This window comes from Leptodactylus fuscus, chromosome 6 (assembly GCF_031893055.1).
Source record: "Leptodactylus fuscus isolate aLepFus1 chromosome 6, aLepFus1.hap2, whole genome shotgun sequence".
In the NCBI taxonomy this organism is placed as follows: domain Eukaryota; kingdom Metazoa; phylum Chordata; class Amphibia; order Anura; family Leptodactylidae; genus Leptodactylus; species Leptodactylus fuscus.
The window spans coordinates 79963323-79983779 of NC_134270.1; the positions used below are offsets into that span (position 1 = coordinate 79963323).

Below are 20457 nucleotides of genomic sequence, written 5' to 3' on the forward strand. Positions count from 1 at the left end.
AGTTGGACCTAAGTATTAAAATACGCACATTCATAGGGACAGTAATATAGCAGAAAATAGAGAGGAGTTTGTCAATTTATAGGAAAAGCTCATCGGGATATTATGTTACCTGCTCTTTCCCATAGGATTGATGGTAACTGTACTATCATAGAGCAGTAAGGACAATCTCAGCTATGCTACATCTGTATTTTATTGTAATGTGATACTAATTTTCCCTAAAAAAAAAAAAAGGGCAACATGGTGGATCAGTGGTTAGCACTGTAGCCTTGCAGCGCTGGAATCCTGGGTTCAAATTCTACCAGGAACAACATCTGCAAGGAGTTTGTATGTTCTCTCTGTGTTTGTGTGGATTTCCTCCCATTCTACAAAGACATACTGATAAGAAAATGTACATTGGGATCCCTATATGGGGGTCAAAATCTACATTTGAAAAAAAATATTAAAATTTCCCCCCAAAAAAATCTTTGCATACTGCGAAGCATCTCATAGCAAGATGTTTTGATCTGTAATGTTACCTACTATATTATTCTAAGTGAATTACCACAATGTGTAAATGCTACGGTCTCTAAGAATAAATGACAATACAGCAGACTATATCTGTAAAGATCACACCAGTCATTGCACTTACCTGGCTTCTCTTCCTTGCTTTTTCACCATTTCAGTGCATTGCGTTGTCATCTTAAGCAGATTTTTCACGGTCACGTTCAGGTACTGGTTATTACTCAGGTCACAGGTTTTGTCTATTTTGTCTAGAATTTGGTGCAGATGTTCTTTCGTGTCCCGAGTAATGTCTGGAAGGTAGGGGTGACTCCTCTGTAGTTGGGAAACCCCACTGAATTTTGACAATCCATCTAGCTTCTGGATGACCTTTTCCACTGACTTTCTGTCCAGACTGACACTGTGCCCTCCGTGTATTGCATGCATGGGTACAGGTAAGCAGAAAACCAATTCAGACTAAGGGTAAGGAGAAGCTCAGAGATGAAAAAGACTTACATATAAAGAAAGGAAGATGGGGAATAGAGGATCGCAAGGAAACCAAGGAGCCTTAAATCACTGAAGCAGGTCAGAGTAGTCTAAAAGTGTTAAAACAAAAAGAGGAAGTAAGAAATGAGACGCAGCAGCCACCGATGGGAGAAGCAATTTACAGGAAAGTGAAAATCAGCCAAGAAAAAAAAGATAAGGCTTAGTGAAAAAGTAACCAGAATTCAGCGAATAGTTCTGGGTGTAATCCAAAGCTTCGGTAGTTAGTGACCTGACCTGAGAGTGACAGCTCCACTGTGCTAGTTTCTCTTCCTGTTTGTGTGAGGGTGTCACACCCACTACACGTGAGCACAGGTAATGGGAGGCACACATTAATACTGTATCACATATGATGAATGCAGGAAGAACTTGCTTTCACATATATAGGACATGGCAGTTTCGTGTCAATAGCAATTATCATGGTCTGTAACCCTTGGTTGGTGAGTAAGACCTTACATTCCAAGATATCATGAATGGTGCAGCTTTCCTAGGTTACTGATAGGGATGTCACCAGGTTAAAATAAAAGGATAAGACACCAATCTCAGAGTTCTGAAGTATAAACTCAAATAGCTTGGCTCAAAAATTATTCAACAGGGCATCAGTGACCTAGGCAACTGAGTGTACTTCCACGTGATACTCACTGTCCTGTATTCATAGGTACAGTGGCATAGCTATAGGCGTCACACAAGTCAGAGTTGCAACTGAGCCCCTAAGGCAGAACCCCCAGAGGCTCTTCTTGCCTCACTGAAGCTAATTGTTCTTTTATGACCTCTTCTGATATCTGACAGCATGTAGATCCTATATTCTTCCACCTTTCATTCTTCACTTCAACGTAGACTGTCCTCAATTCCCACTCGGTCCTAGACGATACTTTAATGATCTGTTCACATGGAGGAGTTTGCCATGGATTTGGGGGCGGATTTCGCCCTCGAATCCGGAGCAGATTCCTCCCAGAATCCGTCTCCCATTCTTTTCAATAGGAGGCAGAGATCACAGTAGGACGCGGGAAAAAGAAGCTTCCTGCTTGATCTTACTGCAGATTCCGCGCCTGATTCAGCCGTGGGGTCCGCGGATTGAGACTCCCTCCTGATTAGGCCCGGATGACTGACCGCCTAGTGACAGCATTGGCATCCTATTGCGGCTAGACCACGGCGAAAATGTGAGCAGCGTAAAATGAAGAGAAATCCCACTTCATTTTCCGCTGTGAAGGGAAACTGCCCCCATTGTGCAAGATGAGTAATGATTAATGATGAAGTTATAAAAGCCTGAAAGCTTTAGAAGTCCTATGTAATTTACCTAACTAGTCATGCTGCTTGCTTGCTAATCTCACCTCCTGAGCATGCCGGACATCTCCCTTGTGAGGTCAATAAGTGAAGGAAATATCAATCACACCCGGGAGGTGCCATTACCAAGCAAACAATGTGATTAGGTGATTGAAGCTGCTTCCCGCCCACCATGACTGTATTGTTCATACAGTGTTGGCCAAAAGTATTGGCACCCCTGCAATTCTGTCAGATAATACTCAGTTTCTCCCAGAAAATGATTGCAAGCACAAACTCTTTGGTATTAATATCTTCATATATTTTGCTTGCAATGAAAAAACACAAAAGAGAATGAAAAAAAAGTCAAATCATTGATCATTTTACACAAAACTCCAAAAATGGGCCGGACAAAAGTATTGGCACCCTCAGCCTAATACTTGGTAGCACAACCTTTAGACAAAATAACAGCGAACAACTGCTTCCGGTAACCATCAATGAGTTTCTTACAATGCTCGGCTGGAATTTTAGACCATTCTTCTTTGGCAAACTTCTCCAGGTCCCTGAGATTTGAAGGGTGCCTTCTCCAAACTGCCATTTTGAGATCCCTCCACAGGTGTTCTATGGGATTCAGGTCTGGACTCATTGCTGGCCACTTTAGAAGTCTCCAGTGCTTTCTCTCAAACCATTTTCCAGTGCTTTTTGAAGTGTGTTTTGGGTCATTGTCCTGCTAGAACAGCATGACCCCTGAGGGAGACCCAGCTTTCTCACACTGGGCCCTACATTATGCTGCAAAATTTGTTAGTAGTCTTCAGACTTCATAATGCCATGCACACGGTCAAGCAGTCCAGTGCCAGAGGCAGAAAGCAACCCCAAAACATCAGGGAACCTCTTCTATGTTTGACTGTAGGGACCGTGTTCTATTCATTGAAGGCCTCTTTTTTTCCCTGTAAACTCTATGTTGATGCCTTTTCCCAAAAAGCTCTACTTTTGTCTCATCTGACCAGAGAACATTCTTCCAAAATGTTTTTGGCTTTCTCAGGTAAGTTTTGGCAAACTCCAGCCGGGCTTTTTTATGTCTCTGAGTAAGAAGTGGGGTCTTCCTGGGTATCCTACCATACAGTCCCTTTTCAGTCAGATGCCGATGGATAGTACGGGTTGACACTGTTGTACCCTTGGACTGCAGGGCAGCTTGAACTTGTTTGGATGTTAGTCGAGGTTCTTTATCCACCATCCGCACAATCTTGCGTTGAAATCTCGTCAATTTTTCTTTCCGTCCACATCTAGGGAGGTTAGCCACAGTGCCATGGCCTTTAAACTTCTTGATGACACTGCACAAGGTAGACAAAGGAACATTCAGGTCTTTGGAGATGGACTTGTAGCCTTGAGATTGTTCATGCTTCCTCACAATCTTGCTTCTCAGACAGTTCTTTGGTCTTCTTTCTTTTCTCCATGTTCAATGTGGTACACACAAGGACACAGGACAGAGGTTGAGTCAACTTTAATCCATTTCAACTGGCTGCAAGTGTGATTTAGTTATTGCCACCACCTGTTAGGTGTCTGGTAAGTAACAGGTGCTGTTATTTACACAAAATACAGAAGCATCAAATGATTTTTCAAACAGTGCCAATACTTTTGTCCACCCCCTTTTTTATGTTTGGTGTGGAATTATATCCAATTTGGCTTTTTGACAATTCTGTTTGTGGTTTTCCATTGAAGACAAATTAAATGAAGATAATACCAAAGAATTTGTGATTGCAATCATTTTCTGGAAGAAAATGAGTATTATCTGACAGAATTGCAGGGGTGCCAATACGTTTGGCCAACACTGTATACTGTACAAATAAAATTATCATTATTAGGGGCACTCAGCGTCCTTGCCATGATGATTGATTGGATACCTGGGTAAGGGGGTAACCCTGATTTTTCACCTCACACAAGTTATGATAATTTCCTGTTCTTCTGTGGGTCAGTCAAGTTGTCCTACACCAAACTCACTCTACCATGTCTTTATGGACCTTCCTTTCTACACTGGGGAAAAGTCATGCTGGAACAGAAAAGAGCCTTCCCCAAAGTGTTACCACAAAATTGGAAACATACAATTGTCCAAAATGTATTGGTATTCCGAAGCATTAATATTTCCCTTCAGTGGCGCAAATGGGCCTAAGCCAACCCCTAAAAAAACCTATAGTATTATTATCCGTCTTCCACGAAACTTTACAGTTGGATCAGATAGGTAATGTTCCACTGGCATTCACAAACACAAGACATGTTCATCAGATAGATTCTTGCCAGATACATAAGCATGTTTCCACTCCAGTCCCATAGTGGCATGCTTTACAGCACAACATCTCATGATTGACATTGTGCTTAGTGCATGAAGCAGCTGTGTCATGGAAACTCATGCAGTGAAATTCCTAGTACATAATGTTTATACTGATGTTAATGCTGTGGGGGGGACTGGAATTCTGCAGTTTGTAAGCCAGCAGAATGTTGGCAACTTTTAAGGCCTCCAGCACCTTAGTCAAAGGTAAATAATGCGTCATTTTTTGTGGTGGTGCATGGGTGCCACCATTTAGTTGTGGAACAAGATCGGTGGTCAGCCATACATTGCCATGACAGTTGGGAGGCTCCCTGGCTTGCATAGCAAATAGCTACATTGCAGGGCACTCTATGTAGCCTGTAATAGAACTGGCAGTATTTTACAATACATTGTGATGCATTATTGGTGATCAGACCTCCTGGGACAAAAGATCCTAAGTAGAGATGAGCGAATGCCGTTCGATCGAGTAGGTACTTGATCGAATATTACGGTATTCGACATATTCGATTCCGATCGAATATCACGTGGTAAACGCAGTAAAAATTTGTATCCCCTCCCACCTTCCCTGGCACTTTTTTGCACCAATAACTGTGCAGGGGAGGTGGGACAGGAAGCAGGAAAATGTAGACATCGAAAAAAAAATAGGAAAAAGTCATTGGATGGCTAAATCAGGTGACCTCCGATTTATAAGAATAGTGTCAGCCATATTCATGTCAGATACGGTTTGGTGAGATAGGGAGAGACATTGTAGTGAGGGTCAGATAGCGATTTTAGCTTCTTCTAGGCAGGAAAACTGAAAACAAACAGAGCTAAACTGCATGAAGAGTATATACACCTCCAGTATATACAATCAACCTGCCAAAATTTAACAAAAGTCCTTTTTAGGGCTCAAATTCCCTACCACTGTTATACATTCTAACTGTCCCATAGGGATGACAAGAAAGCTGTATACTGTCATCACCTGTACACACCTGAAAATTCGTCAGGGTAGCACAAAGGGATGGGGATGAGGACGGGGATGTGGAAATCCAGCTGGGGATCCAAGCCGCAGTCGAGCTACTGTGGATCCAATGGCTACTGGAGAGGGGCAGCTAGCAGTGCGCTCATCCACAACATCAAGCAGGGTTCAGGGTACCACGCTGACGAGGCCTGAGCACCAGGAACCAGTGTTACAGTAGATAGCCGATATTGCTTCCAGCGGCATTTTCACCAGCCAGTAAGCCACTACCTCCAGGCGTGTAGTAACACAAGAGTCTGCCTCTCCTGGCAATGTAGTGGTTGTGGACCCGCAACAAGCATGTCCCGTCCTCAGTGCTAATGACGAGACACAGTTCCATGTTTCTGTGCCAGCTCACAAGTTCCTCGTCCTTCTCCTCGTCCTCTTCCACCACCACCATCATCGTTGAAAACCAATTAAAATCACCCCATAAAGGCTCACCCCAAGGGCCTTAAAAATATTTTTTTAAGGCTCACCCCAAGGGCCTGAAAAATAACACTAAACAACAAAAAAAAAAAAACATTTCCGCAGATATCTTAGTGTACAATATTCGATCTTAGTCAATTTGAACTTGCTGATTACAAATATGCAAACTGTTTTTCTGTATCACCCTACATTCTTGAAATATCCATGATCATGATCTTAAATTTTATATCTCAATTAATTACTTCAAAACATAAGAAATGTAATTTTTGCACAAAAACTTGTATTTTAATAGTTATTGCTGCATGAATTTTAAATGTAAACATGAACATGGCTATAGCTACTGAAATTATATATAAAATACATAATTGTACGATAAACAAAAATTCAGTTTGAAGTCTAATATCTGTAAAATATGTGAAAAAATTTGTTAAACATGTTCATGGTTTAAATTTCTTGGCTGTGGACTTCCGCTTATATTGATAGATTGACAAATCACGCTGAAGCATCCAACAGTAGTCTACCAACATGGCTGCACTCCACCGACCCTGATAGTGTGACTCCATCACCGAAATGTCCTGCTGCTGGAAGAGTTCGCCAGGTTCATCGCTGACTGCGCCTAGGTTTTCTAGAAAGACTATTCCACACCTCCCTTTTATATGTAAATTGCCTCAGTAGATTTTGAATAAGCCCGTTTTTATTCATATGCTTATGAGCCTTCTCCGTGCACCCCGGAAGTCTCTTCGTGCACTGCCTCCTGTGTATACAGCACAGGCTGCTGCTGACTCCTCCTTGTTCTTATACATAGCGTACAGCAGGAAGAGGAGAGCTGGCTGACAACTTCCTGTGCACCAAGAAGCTAATTAGCATATGAATAAAAACGGACTTATTCAAACACTACTGAGGCAATTTACATACAGAAGGTATGTATGGATTAGCCTTTCTAAAGGCTATGCAAAGATGTGATTAGTTAAAAATGACTTTTGCCAATGATAGAGCCCCTTTAATAAATAATTATATTTGCATGCGTATATGATATGCGTGTCGTTGCCAACAGCAACAAGCAGACAAAGTCGCGGGAAGATGTTAGTATATATATAAAGAGAGAGGATATCCTATTAATATTATAAATGTGAAAGTTTGTGAGTTTGGATGTTTGTGGGTTTGTGTGTTCGGATGTTTGTTAGTCAATCACGCAAAACCCGCTCGACCGATTTGGCTGAAATTTTCCACAAACATAGTCACTACACTGGATTGCGCAATAGGCTACTTTTCGTCACAATAGCGCACATACGTTTGTGCCAGGACCCCCACAAAACCCAAATTCACACCACCATCTCTGCAATCTCACACACTTTGGACCATAGCAAGCCACAAAATTCCTATTGCCCTCTACAGCCTCGCCCCTAACCCCACACAATCACATATATACATATACTTTACCACTTTGCCCCTCACCTTAACGATACTCCAGGAGGCGCTCTTTAACGCTCTGGAGCAGACATGTTTGCCGACCCCCACCGCTCTGACAATCCGCGACACCGCCCACCCATGTAAATACCCCTAATAAATGCAAAAATAAAATTTGGGGGAAAAAAGTGCGTCTTATAGTCCGAAAAATACGGTACATTTCATATCCCATACCTTATACACAGTACGAACCCCTGTATATACATACTTCTACAATCACCGCAGACGAAGTCGCGGGTACCAGCTAGTATATATATATCTTAAGAATTTGACCTGATAGAGCAAAACGGTTTTCAGGTTTGAAATTAGCATAAAAAACTGCTTAAGAAACACTTAATGACATTTAAGATATCTGTGTTTTTTCCAGTGTAATTTTTTAGGGCTCACCCCAAGGGCCTGCAAAATAATTTTTTATGGCTCACAACAAGGGCCTGAAAAATATTTTTTTTTATGGCTTGTACCAAGGGTCTTAAAACTAATTTTTTAGGGCTCACCCCAAGGGCCTGAAAACTAATTTTTTAGGGCTCACCCCAAGGGCCAAAAACTAAAACTCTGCTGGTTAAAGGCTCAACTCACCCCAAGGGCCAAAAACTAAAACACTGCTGGTTAATGGCTCAACTCACTCCAAGGGCCAAAAGCTAAAACACTGCTGGTACAAGGCCCAACTCACCTCAAGGGACAAAAACTAAAACACTGCTGGTGCAAGGCTCAACTCACCCCAAGGGCCAAAAACTAAAACACTGCTGGTACAAGGCCCAACTCACCTCAAGGGCCAAAAACTAAAACACTGCTGGTGCAAGGCTCAACTCACCCCAAGGGCCAAAAACTAAAACACTGCTGGTTAAAGGCTCCACTCACCCTAAGGGCCAAAAAGTAAAACACTGCTGGTTAAAGGCTCAACACACCCCAAGGACCAAAACCACTGCTGCTACAAGGCTCAATTCACCCAAAAGGCTCAACTCACCCCAAAGGACCAAAAACACTGCTGGTTAAAGGCTCAATTCATCTCAAGGGCCAAAAACACTGCTGCTACAAGGCTCAATTCACCCAAAGGGCCAATAACTAAGACTCTGCTGCTACATGGCTCAACTCACCCAAAGGGCCAAAAACATTGCTGGTTAAAGGCTCAACTCACCCTATGGGCCAAAAACTAAAACACTGCTGGTTAAAGGCTCAACTCATCCCAAGGGCCAAAAACACTGCTGCTACAAGACTCAATTCACCCAAAGGGCCAAAAACACTGCTGGTTAAAGGCTCAACTCACCTCAAGGGCCTAAAACTCTGCTGATAAAAGGCTCAACTTGCCCAAAGGGACAAAAACTCTGCCTGTACAAGGCTCAACTCATATTAAGGGCCTAAAACTCTGCTGGTGCAAGGCTGAACTGACTCCAAGAGCCTAATACGCTGCTGGTACAAGGCTCAACTCACCCAAAGGGCCTAAAACTCTGCTGGTGCAAGGCCCAACTCACTTTTTGATGATACAAGCATTATATGACCGCTCCACCAAGGCTCATCTCACTTTAAGAGCCTAAAACTCTGCTAGTACAAGGCTCAACTCACCCCAAGGGCCTGAAGCTAAGTTTGGGAGGGCTCACCCCAAGGGCCTGAAAAGTAAATTTTTGTATGGCTCAGCTTAAGGGTCTCTAACTTAATTTGAAAGGGCTCACATGAAGGGCCAGAAAAGTAGATTTTGGAGGTTTCACCACATCACACACACACAATGACAGTTAAGGGTGGGGGCTGTTGGATTTCCCATTGCCTATGCCATCTGTGGTTGTTGTGGTCAACGAGATTTAAAGGGGTGCATGGTAATGTTTCTTTACCTTAAAATTTATGTTTCTGTCCATGCTAACGTAGAGGAAAGAAGGTTTCCAAGTATTTTTCCACTTTCATAGAGGTTCTATAGAGTTTGGAGTGCCTAGTTGATAGGCTGTGATACTGGGGTAATACTGGGACTTGGGCATATTAGATGCCCCCAGACATGCTTCCCCTGCTGTCCCAGTTGCATTCCAGAGGTGCTGGCATCATTTCCTGGGGTGTCATTGTGGACTTCGTGACTCTCCTTAGTTGAATTGTGGTTTAGCCTGAAACAAGCATTTTTTCTCCATATACTGTAATGGGATTCGATATTCGGTCGAATAGTCGAATATTGAGGGTCTACTCAAAACGAATAACGAATATTTCACTATTCACTCATCTCTAATCCTAAGGGGTCTAAAAATAAAAGTAAAAAAAAAAATCAAAACACCCCCTTTCCTTAGAATGCATATAAAAGTACAGAAAAAAAGTTAAAACACATACACATTAGATATCCCTGTTTCTGAAAATGCCCAATCTACAAATTTATAAAAATAATCTTCCAATACGGTGAAAATCACAACAGGAAAAATAATAAAAAAAACCCTGAACTGCCGTTTTTTAATTGATTCGCCTCTCATAAAAATTTGAACAAAATGCAATAGACAATCCCCAAAATGATATAATTAAAGATAAATCTGATCCTTTTTATGCCCCTTTGTAGTATTGAATTTGAAACCGGATCCGTTTGTAAAATAGGTAGGTATTTTTTGATAATATCTGTAATCCTTTTGTATTCCAAGCTATAAGCTATAACACTATTTTATCCACTATGTCTTTATTATTGCTTTGATTATTGAGTAAATTTATTCTTTCTCTTAAATGCACAGTTTTTATAGCCCTATCAAGCGCCCAGTTAGGATAACTTCTATCTTTTAATCTTTCTATTGTTTCTAAAAAAAGCCCCACCTTAGGTAACAAACTTTCACCTAGTTACTTACCAATGAAAGTAGGTCCTGATTCAGACAAGAAAAATGTCGGTTTTGCACGATGTAATGGTGTCAAATATAAGGTTTGTAAGTATGTGGAAACTATTGCAGAAGTAAGAAGTTATGCCTCAGATTTCACGGTAAAATTGAGGGAACACATAGATTGTAATAGTGAATATGTTTACTGTATTAGGTGCACAGAATGCATGAAAGAATATATAGGATGTACATCCAGAACATTAAAAACTCGCATTTTAGAGCACCTGAGACATAGCAAAAAATTAACAGCAGAGAATATCTCCGGCGCCGTAAAACATTTTGCCCTGGTCCATAAAGGGGAGACTGCTACATTGCGTTTTTTGGCATTGAAAGTGTCAAAGAAAATCTGAGAGGTGGTAATAGAAAAGAACTCCTCTTACAAAGGGAGGCATAATATATATATATATATATATATATATATATATATATATATATATATATAGCTTCAATAGTCGCAAACCAAAGGGAATGAACCTGAGAACAGACCTTACGCTTATTCATTAATGGTATAGGGTGGAATCAACAATAATTTTTAAAATTGAAGGCTAGAAAAGATGAACCTTTGAAATAAATATATAATATAATTATTTAAGATCTGAAAGGTAACAAAAGGTGACTTAAACATTGAACTATTATAGGGATACAGCTAGAAGAGAACATTACAATGTCTTAGATACAGCCATTAAAGGAATATAAATATATAGTAACAGGAGGTTGTTTAATATATACAGGAAGTGAACTATATTATTGGAGACCAATTAGAACCTTTTCAATGTGTGTGTAAATCAAATGGAAACATAAGGATTATACTTAGATCTAAATAGAATGAATATCTTGCATGGTACCAGTCCCAAAGAAACCCAACCCGATGGGCTACAATGACTACCAACCTGTAGCACTGACATCCTACCTGATGAAGGTCCTAGAGAGACTGATCCTGACACACCTACGCCCCCTAGTGAGCTCCGCCCTGGACCCCCTCCAGTTTGCCTATTGGCCGGGCATTGGGGTAGATGACGCCATCATCCACCTTCTTCATAGAGCTCTCTCTCACCTAGAGAAACCCGGGAACACTGTGAGAATAATGTTCTTTGACTTCTCCAGTGCTTTCAACACCATTCAGCCAGGGCTACTGAGGGAGAAGCTGAACCTTGGTGGTGTGGACCATCACCTGTCCAACTGGATCCTACCTGACTACCTGACTAACCACCCTCAGTATGTGAGAGCCCAGGACTGTGTGTCTGACACTGTGATCTGTAGTTCGGGGGCACCACAAGGGACAGTTCTTGCCCCATTTCCAGAGGACGCAGATCTGAGTTGAACACATACGCGGCTACAGCAAGGAGGTGTCACGGTTCAGCTCCTTGCTTTGCCGCTGCGTCTACACTAGTGGCAGTGTGCCAGTGAGAGAGAGAGGCGCGCAGTGAGCAGCGAGGGAACGTGGAGAAGGTAAGTGTAATGTGTACACTGCGGTGGAATGTGAAACTGGGGGCAGATGAAGGAGAGGATGGCATGACACTGGGGGCAGAGATGTGGAGACATGAATCTGGGGGCAGAGATGGAGGGACATGAATCTGGGGGCAGAGATGGGGACATGAATCTGGGGGCAGAGATGTGGGGACATGAATCTGGGGGCAGAGATGTGGGGACATGAATCTTGGGGCAGAGGTTGAGGGGACATGAATCTGGGGGCAGAGATGGAGGGGACATGAATCTGGGGACAGAGATGTGGGGACATGAATCTGGGGGCAGAGATGTGGGGACATGAATCTTGGGGCAGAGATGTGGGGACATGAATCTGGGGGCAGAGATGTGGGGACATGAATCTGTGGGCAGAGATGGGGGAACATGAATCTGGGGGCAGAGATGGAAGGGACATGAATCTGGGGGCAGAGATGGGGGACATGAAACTGGGGCAGAGATGGGGGCATGAATCTGGGGGTAGAGATGGGGGACATGAAACTGTGGGCAGAAATGGGGGACATGAATCTGGGGACAGAGATGGAGGGGACATGAATCTGGGGACAGAGATGGAGGGGACATGAATCTGGAGACAGAGATGGAGGGGAAATGAATCTGGGGGAAGAGATGGGGGACATGAATCTGGAGACAGAGATGGAGGGGACATGAAACTGGGGGCAGAGATGGAGGGGGGGACATGAATCTGGGGGGCAGAGATGGAGGGGGAGACATGAAACTGGGGGCAGATGAAGGGTGTATATGAAGCTGGGGGAGAGATAGAGGGGGGACATATAATTTACGGGTGACTGTAGGAGGATTATACTGTGCGCGGGCACATGAAAAATTAATGAGAATGGGCGGAGTCAACATAAAAGTGGGCGGAGATAAATTTGCCACGGCGCGCACATTTTGTCCCTCTTTTGGTTCTTCAAAAGTTAGGAGGTATGGGTACAGGTGGCAATGGAAAGATGTTAGAAGGTGGATGGGGGGGATTGTTGGGGCATCAGGTGTGCGGCACTGCGAAGAGGGAACTGGGGCAATAATATATAATATATAAGTTTTTAGCTGGAGAACTACAAAGCACACAATACCTCCAAAGGTATGTGTGCTTTGTATTAATAATGATGTAGGCTGCTATGTTACTAGCATAGCAGCCTGTTTGGGGGTGGTACTTTCACTTTAAAGGAGCGTTCACATTGCATTTTTGGCCTCCCTTGCCGGGATACGTTGGTAACTAGTCACAATCAGCTACCCACTTATCCCTGCACGGAGAACTGCAGGCCCCCTTTTTTTAATGGCCAGTTCTTCGTGCAGGGATAAGTTGACAGCTGATTCTGACTGGTTACCAACGTATCCCGGCAAGGGAGGCCAAAAACACAACGTGAAAAAGCCATGAGGATTTATTAAGAGGGCTCTTATGAATGGTGTTGGCTCTCTATAGGTGCTTTCACACGTAGAAGATTTTACGTGCAAATAGAAACTGATTAAGCCTTGTAATGCTGCTAAATAAAGGTAAATTTAATACATAATTGGTATGTCGCAAAATGAATTAGTTTTAAAATGGTGGTGGGGGGCCCAGACACTTAGGCTGTATGGGGCCCCAAAATTCCTGATGGCTGCCCTGCTTACAGAAGTACTCCAATGACTCTGCTATAGTAGGCCTTATCACTGATGGCGACGATTGGGAATACGGAGACTTAAACCGGGACTTTTTTGAATGGTGCCCGCGGAACCAGCTCAGGATTAATGCTGGGAAGACCAGGGAGATGGTGGTGGACTTAAGTAAACAGAGAAGTGCTTCGACCCTGGTGGAGATCCAAGGAACATGTATTGATATAGTCAGGACCTATAAGTATCTGAGCGTGCTACTCAACAATAAACTAGACTGGGATGATCATCTGGAGGCGCTGCACAGAAAGGGCCACAGCAGGCTCTACCTGCTCAGGAGGCTGAGGGCCTTCGGAGTCCAGGGGCCACGGCCTTCTTCAACTCTACGGTTGCTTCAGCCATCTTTTTCGGTGTGGCCTGCTGGGAGAGCAGTATATCAACCAGGGACAGAAATAGACTTGACAGGCTGATCAGAAGGCCCAGCTCTGTCCTGGGGAGCCCCTTGGACCCAGTACAGGTGGTGGGTGACAGAAGGATACTGTCTGTGGTGACCTCCATGCGGGAGAACAAATCCCACCCCATGTATGGGACCTTGATGGGACTTGGCAGCACTGTAAGTGACCGTCTGCTTCACCCCAAGTGTGAGAAGGAGCGCTATCGCAGGTCCTTCATTCCAACTGCGACCAGGCTGTATAATCTACATCAGTTCAAGCGAAGATCACTCCGCACAGAGAACTAATGATTATGACTATGAAGTCTTCCTTCTTTCTCTTCTGTTCCTTAGCTGCTATGGACTCCTAGTATATTTTCTCTTCTCAGCATATGTGTGTCTACATCTCTAATATATTACTGTGTATTATCCTGTATCTGTATTACTTTGCTGCTGTAACATACTGAAATTTCCCCACTGTGGGGTTATTAAAGGATTATCTTATCCAAAGGTATTATATCTAATGGAAACAGTGGAATTGGATATGGTCAGTGGGAAAAAGATTTTGTTGGATAACAAAGGGAAGAATGTTTGAACAGGACACAGTTAATAAGGTAATTAAGTTCAGATGGGATGAAGCAATCAGGAAGTCAGCTAAAGGAATATAAGACTGAATGTAAAAATATATGGCTATGACTAAGGGGTTGGAGCTCCCAGAAACGCGTCAGGCATGAAGTTTTAATCACTTTGGTGTGTGTTTTTCACTTGCACTTTTTGTATTTTCGCCTGGAATATGCAACTATTTTAAATATATACATTAAAGATGGAGTTTTAAAAGAATAGCAGGAGTGCGGACCGACTTTCTTTGTATACTATTGGATTTGAAGAGCTCCACGAGTCCAGAGCCACCTGGCCGTGCACCCTGGAAAGTTATTTATTACGACAGAACAACATAAGCGGTGAAGTAAAGTATTTTTCTTTATATATGTATCTGGATTATCGAAGGCCTGTCTGCTGGGAATGAATCCCACCTAGCTGGAGAGTATGAGGGACGGTAGAAGACTAATTCATGTCTTCTATGCTTATGCTACAAGTCCATTTGAACATTAGTTCTATTGCGTTTTAGTAACAGGGAGGCTTCCGCTACAATGGGACTTTGGATTATAGCCTTATGAGCTGCCCAGTTAATAGATCGTTTAGTGTCTGAGGTTGTGTTAAGTGCAAGGAAATGGGCAAGAGCGTCCGCGGTCCGTTGAAGAATACCATGGTAATGCCTACAGCAGGAAGTACCTCTTTCCTTCCTCTCTCCCTTGGTTCTGAGTCTGCTGTGCTGGGAATGATGGAGTATTTAAACTAAGAACGGAGCATGGGGGGGGGAGCAGGCAGATATTACAGGTGTACACACACTACAGAGGGGATAAACTGTAGTGGTGGGTGGAGAAGTGGGTTGTGGTAGGTGGATAAGAAAATCCTTATGTTTCAGTCAAACTCTATACATAAATCTGATCTTACAATTTCAAGAATTCACTTTTTGGAATGTATGATATGATGTATAACCTGAATTCCAATTTAAATAGAACTAGTCAGTTATTTTTTTTTCCGACTATAAACTGGCCCCATCAACTGGAAGATCAAGTAATTCCCTTTCCAGTAGTGCCCTTCTATTGCAGCAAAGTGAAGTTAAAAATATTTGAAAGCATAAAAAATAGTATACAAGCCAACCTAAGTAGTCACGGTGGGCAGGAAGAAGCTTCAGCCTAGTCACGCTGCCCCTTGTTAATCATACCGCCTGAACATGATTAACATCTCCCTTACATTCCCCTCCCTACCTGAAATCATAGGAGATCACAACCAGAAAGTAAGTGTGAGGCTGAGGCGCTACATTGCAGAAACACAGCTTTTTTTGGTGCAGATTTTGCTGTGGTCTTTTGACCACCAAGCCCAAGAATGGCTACCAAAGGAATGAGAAATATATAGGAAGTTCTTACACTTCTACCTTCTGCACATCCCACTCCTGGTTTTGGCTAAAAAAAAAAAAAAAGAAAAAAAAGCTGCAATGTGTGGCCTTAGCCTAAAAGACGTAAATGTGAGTGAAGACTCTTGAATCCTTGAGGGTGGAATTACATAAGAATGAAACCACTGATAAAACACTTTTTGTCACAATAGATCAGGGATAGGCAACCTTTTTAGTTTGGCGTGCCGATTTAAATTAAAAAATCAAAGATGAGGTCCTCGGAGTGCTGAGGACCTTAAAAATTGTAAGGCTGATGAATAGTGAAGAGCGAGTAGTATTCGATCGAATACCTCGCCGGCATAGGAATGCGTGTAATTGGCCGAACACCAAGGGGTTAAACGCATAGAATATTCGAAGCGTTTAACCTCTTGGTGTTCGGCCGATTACATGCATTCCTGTGTCGGTGAGGTATTCGATCGAATACTACTCGCCCATCACTACTGATGACCCTTAGACTAAAGTCATATAGCACAAACCTTAACATAGGAGGGTTGTCATACTGCGCTCTCAGCCATATATGTTTACCGCTATTTACCTTGATACACTTGTACTTATCCATTAGAAGCAATGTAAGTAAATGTGTAACTGAAAATTAGTAATAATGTATGCGACTGGTAGCAGAGTGAGGTAACACCTGTAGGGGGCGACACATTATGTACCCGGATGCTGCATCTAGTCCCTGGCCGCCAGTACCTTCACTTTTCTGTAAGTGAAACGTGGATTAATTTCAACCACATTTAATTCCTTGCAGTGCGGCAACAGGAATTATAAGATGTCACACTTACACCAAAGTGACAGCACTGTTGCCTGGGGACTAGATTAGGCTATAGCCACATCTGGGTAACCAGTGTGTCACTACCTGAAAAGAAACACCCCAAGGGCCAGTTCACACGGCGCTCAAAAAAGATCCCATTGATTTCAATGTGGGTTACGATCGTATAACGCGCGTAATTTTGCGCCCGTAATTTTGCGGCCGCAAATCAATGGGATCTTTTTTGAGCGCGTAAAATCTGACACGTGTATACATGCCAGATTGCGCGCCAGTTTACTCCATGTGAACTGGCCCTAAGGCTGAGGCCCCACATTGCAGAAATGCAGCTTTTTTGTTGTTGCAGATTTTGCTGCGTTCTTCTGAACCAATGCCAGGAATGGATTGATATAAGACTCCTAGATATTTCCCATTCCTTTTGTAGCCATTCTTGGCTTTGGTTCAAAAAATTGCTGCAAAATCTGCAACAAAAATGCTGCATTTCAACAACATGGGGCCTCAGCCGTAGGGGAGCAGCACATGACCAGCGACATACTGTCCGGTACGGTAAATAATATGGGACTGAATGTCGCTGTTAGGCAGGGACTCCTAGCATCACAGATGACTATACTGCTAGGAGTCCTGCTCTCAGCAAGAAGTTCAAGCCGGTAAATCTGGCTGACATTTGGACAGTGTTTCACATGTGAAACACGGTCGTGTGCTGTACCCCTTAAGCCTCCCACACAAAAACAGCACAGATGTGGTTTTCACTGACTTATACATGAAAAATGAATTGACAGAGCTACAAATGCAGACACATACAGTATAGGACCTGCTCCGTAATTTGTAGGTCTTCAATTTAGGCCCGGACACACAGCTGCAAAAACAATGGCCGTGTATATGGGACCATTAAAATATAATAGTACACAATATTATACACAATGGTAGATAAAAACTATGGTCATGTGCATTACATACGCTGTTGAGCAAAAGTTTTAGAATCTCAGTCTTTCCATTTTGATATTTACAAAGATTAATGTCTCACATGCACTCTATGTACGCATTTTACGGGAGGGAAGATCATTGTGGGGAGCCTATTATACTGTGTGAGGCTGCTGGGGAGCATATTATACTGTGTGTGGGCCACCGAGGAGCTTTATACTGTGGTGGGGAGCAGGCACTAGATGGTATATTATATTGTGTGAAGGCTCTGATGAGCATATTATTTTGTGTGGGGCCACTGTGGAGTATTATACTAGGGAGGCACAGTGGAGACACTATTGTATTGTGTGAAGTTGCTGAGGAATATATTATACTTTGTGGGGCTACTGTGGAGCATTAACATGGGGGCACTGTGGGGAGCACATTATATTGTGTGGGACCACTGTGGACCATCATACTGTGTGGAGGGTGGGCTCTGGAGAGAATATTATACTATGTGGTGCCTTTGTGCAGAGCAATGCACTGGGTAACTTTCTGTGGTCAGAAACCCAGCCATCATTTCCTTATTGTATCTGGGTTATGAAGGAGAGATACTACGTGCACTAGAAGATTATTCAGCTACAATATGGAAATTATGGCTGGAGTTTAAACTCTAGAAAGTTCCTGCATTCAAGGTCATATCCAGTGGCAACCGATGAAGACAACATACTGTCTCCACTCAGATGGTTAGAGAAAATCCTGAAAACACTGCAAAATTTTCAATTGATTGTATTTGCAAAAATGTTTAAATTTTTATAATCTCCAAATATCATTACAGTTATGTTTGTGGGATATTTAAATTTGTAGTCATGATTTCCTTATTGTAGCCGGGATATCTTCTCGTGCATGTATTGTCCCCGCCTGCTGCTCTGTATGGAATAAGGAAATCATGACAGAGTTTCTATCAAGTGCCAGACCACACTTGATAGAAACTCAGAATACGCCTGTGGAGACAAAGGTAACTTTATTAAGTTACGGTATGATTAAAAAGAAACAGGAGAAATCATTTATTTCTGAGATCACTTAGAGTTCTGGGACCCTGTCTTCTGATAGTAAAGATACAAACAGCACATTTTGAGAATTTTAGGCTGATCTATACAAACTACATCACGGTCAATCTATCTTCCTTCCCCCAATGCACCATAGACATGAATCACTACCTTCTTAGACAGTATCTGATTTCCCAGTTTTACACAGTAAAACACAATCTTTCACCCTAGCGGAACTTGGCAAAGTACACTATACCATCAGGTAAAAGTCTAGGCTGCATGGTCTTTCAATTAACTATTACGAACATTATAAAAACTTCCTTTTTTACCTTTCTTTGCAATGCCTTCCTAGAAGGTTTCTCTCTTCTTCTTCACGCCCTTATTACCCTTATAACTATTATTCCTAAAGACAGAAAAGACGCACGTGGTGGCTACTGACTCATACACTTTCAAATTTAAATCTTAAATAGGTTTTTCATATTCATGACTAGAGATGAGCGAACAGTGAAATATTCGAGATTCAATATTTGTTTCGAGTAGAGCCTCAATATTCGACTACTCGATCGAATATCAAATCCCATTATAGTCTATGGGAAAAATTGCTCGTTTCAGGGGAGACCACTATTCGACTAAAGGAGAGTCACCAAGTCCACGAATAGCAGGAGGAGAGTGTTTAGAAGGAGCGCTGTGCAGTTAAAGCGCACGGACCCCATTATAGTCTATGGGGGCCGTGCGCTTTAACTGCACAGCGCTTGCAATTGCGCTGCTAAAAAGTCAGCTCCCTCGTAACAGCAAGCAACCAGCTCTCCCGGCTAGCAAAGACGAGCCTGTGGCAAATCAACACTGGTTCTGATGGCTCTGAATCGAATATTTACTGCGAATAGCTAGTAGTATTCCACTGAGTACGAATATTTCAAATACCGAAGTATTCGATCGAATACCTACTCGATTGAATACTACTCACTCATCTCTATTCATGACCTATTCACAGCATCATGATGTCAGGGTGACCAAAAGACGAGAAGATGCCTGAAGTGGATGCTGGGGGACTCCCGTACACTGTAAGAAGGCTCAGGAGAAGAAAGACAAGATAGGCATAACTCAAGGGCCACTTTAACCATAGGACCATCTGCTCTGAGCCCAATGGTAGTAGGGGCTCCGCTCAACCTCCCCAGACAGCCCGACATCCACTATAAGGGTGCGTTCACACGGAGTAACGTGCCGCGTGATGTGGCACGTATACGGCGTGTGAGTGTTTGCGCGCCGTATACGCTCCCATTTATTTCAATGGGAGTAAGCATTGTATACGCCGCGTTATTTTGCGGCCTGGATTTTGCGGGAGCGTATACGGCGCACAAACTCTCACACGCCGTATACATGCCACATCACGCAGCATGTTACTCCGTGTGAACGCATCCTAATAGTATAGCGGATGTCAGATATTTAAATATGATCAGCCTCCATTCTGAAGCCTCTGTAGCCACCTGTATAATACAGCAGAGCAATGCCTACAATCAGTGCCTGATGCCTCAGCAGCATGTGAGCACCGTCATTTTGGGGTGGATATTCGGCCCTCAGAACAGTATTCAGGGACAACGTTCACATTCACATTCACATTCACATGACAGCCGGATTGAAGGTTTTCAGGCTTGTAATGCACTTCTATTACAGGTTCCTCTATGTAGCCTGTAATAGAAGTGCTGGTATTTTGCAATGCATTACAGTGAAAAAGCATTGCAGTCTATTGTATCAGTGATCATACCCTTGGGGTTCAAGATCCCTAGGGGTCTAAAAATTACAGTAATATATAAAAAAATAAAAAAGTATTAAAAATCAAAATTTTCCCCCTTCCCCTAGAACACTTACAAATGTAAAACACATACACATTGGTTATCCCTATATCCAAAA

The 20457-nt window shown here is 42.8% G+C and overlaps 1 protein-coding gene across 1 annotated transcript in view; it reads right to left on the reverse strand.

Moving 5' to 3' along the window:
- Window positions 1-1082, reverse strand: part of CBLC (Cbl proto-oncogene C) — a 34521-nt gene extending 33439 nt beyond the window's left edge. Inside the window, exon 1 of the mRNA XM_075280300.1 lies at window positions 629-1082. Within this exon, the coding sequence (XP_075136401.1) occupies window positions 629-924 (296 nt within the window). The 5' untranslated portion in view covers window positions 925-1082. The remainder of the gene's footprint in view (window positions 1-628) is intronic.
- Window positions 1083-20457: the final 19375 nt, after the last annotated feature.